Source organism: Sceloporus undulatus, chromosome 11 (assembly GCF_019175285.1).
Source record: "Sceloporus undulatus isolate JIND9_A2432 ecotype Alabama chromosome 11, SceUnd_v1.1, whole genome shotgun sequence".
In the NCBI taxonomy this organism is placed as follows: domain Eukaryota; kingdom Metazoa; phylum Chordata; class Lepidosauria; order Squamata; family Phrynosomatidae; genus Sceloporus; species Sceloporus undulatus.
This window is the reverse complement of record NC_056532.1, coordinates 5,587,713-5,589,287: the sequence shown is the minus strand read 5'-3', so window position 1 is coordinate 5,589,287 and position 1,575 is coordinate 5,587,713. Positions and strand designations below refer to the sequence as shown.

At 54.7% G+C, this 1,575-nt stretch overlaps 1 protein-coding gene across 1 annotated transcript in view; it reads left to right on the top strand.

Annotated features, from left to right (window-relative positions):
* SMG6 (SMG6 nonsense mediated mRNA decay factor) overlaps positions 1 to 1,575 on the top strand; it is a 65,339-nt gene that overhangs the window by 40,108 nt on the left and 23,656 nt on the right. The window contains exon 13 of the mRNA XM_042442502.1: positions 693 to 894. Within this exon, the coding sequence (XP_042298436.1) occupies positions 693 to 894 (202 nt within the window). The remainder of the gene's footprint in view (positions 1 to 692; positions 895 to 1,575) is intronic.

Genomic DNA, 1,575 nt, shown 5'->3' with positions numbered 1-1,575 from the left:
TCTGGGCGGGGGCGGGGGGCAGCAGAGAGAGAGAGAGAGAGAGAGAGAGAAAGAGAGAGATAGATAGGCAGGCCAACCCAGTGGCCATGCTGGCAACAATTAAGGCCTTTTTATTCCTCAGCAAAATAAAGAAAGGGATGGAGATGAAAAGCAAAGAAGCATTCATTCCTCTGTTCATTGGCCTTGAGGGTTAATAACTTGGTTTGAGGACTTGCTTAGGGTTGTGTACTTGTGCTCTCCAGACACACAAACATACACATTATTGCTGTGATTCTGAGGGTGGTGTATGCCAGAAAGGGCAGCCAAAATCCAAACCAGCTGGACTCACTAGTGTTGCTAAATGGGGGGTGGGAGGGGGGCTAGAAGCCCCTGTCACTCAACACTCTGTTGCAGGTATGGGCAGGGGGCTCAGTGCCAGCCCCACACCTTTCCCGGCCCTTGAGCAGAAATTGCCTGGGTGGGTTTTGAACTCCAAAAGTGCTCCTGAGATCCTGCTTGGATCTCTCTGGTTTAGACCCACATGGCTCAGCAGGAGGCACTGGTGAACCTCAGAGGGCAGCCAAACGGTCCCCCAAAGGATATTTCCCATCAGTTAAGTCAAGGAGGGCCCAAGGCCCTCCTCTTGCCCTGGGATGTTTTGGAGAAAGGTATGGGGTCATTTCATTTCTGGGTTCTCTTCCCTCTCCACGCAGGGTCTCCGTGGACGTGTGGGCCACGTTGGCCAACTTCTGCAACATCCTGACAGCGGTGAACCAGTCGGAGGTGCCCCTCTACAAGGACCCGGATGAGGACCTGGCCTTGCTCAGCCTGGAGGAGGACCGCCTACTCTCTGGCTTCGTCCCGCTGCTGGTCGCCCCACAGGAGCCCTGCTACGTGGAGAAAGCCTCGGACAAGGTCAGGGCCGGGGCATGGCACCCCCTTTCTTCCTCCTCCTCTGTCTCACCCTCTCCCCTCCAGGCCCTCTCTCTCTCTCTCTCTCTCTCTCTCTCTCTCTCTCTCTCTTCTTGGGAAGCATTTTTGTACAAACGGAACACGATTAAGTCATTGAGAAAGGGTGTTAAGGGAAAATATCGACCTTTTAGCCGCTGACATCCAGCTCTGTGTCATGAAACCCCCTCTTGACTTCCTCTTGCTCTGTGTGTGTGAGAGAGAGAAAGAAGGGGGAGAGGGAAAGAGAGAGAGTTTTGCTCGCTGGCATGCTGTATATACGGTCATTTCCTCCCTTGTTTAAAGAGCGCAGCTTGCCTTGGCAGGGCTCCCCCTCTGCTCCAAATGGCTTGCATCATGCACTGAGCAGCCTCTCCCGCCCCCCAACCACCCTGGCTGGCTTCAGGGCCCTGCGTGAGGAGGAAGTGGGCCAGATCTATCTATCTTCCTCTTCAGAACCCAAGCGATAAGAAATGGTCAGGGAGGCAACAGGTACTGCCAGCTGGAGGCTGCCGGGGGCGCCACTCGCACTCATGTCTCTGCTGCTCTGGGCAAGAGAGGAGAGACTCTTTCCCAGCCCCTTTCCACACACACACACACACACACACACACACACACACACACACACACACACACACACATTGCCTA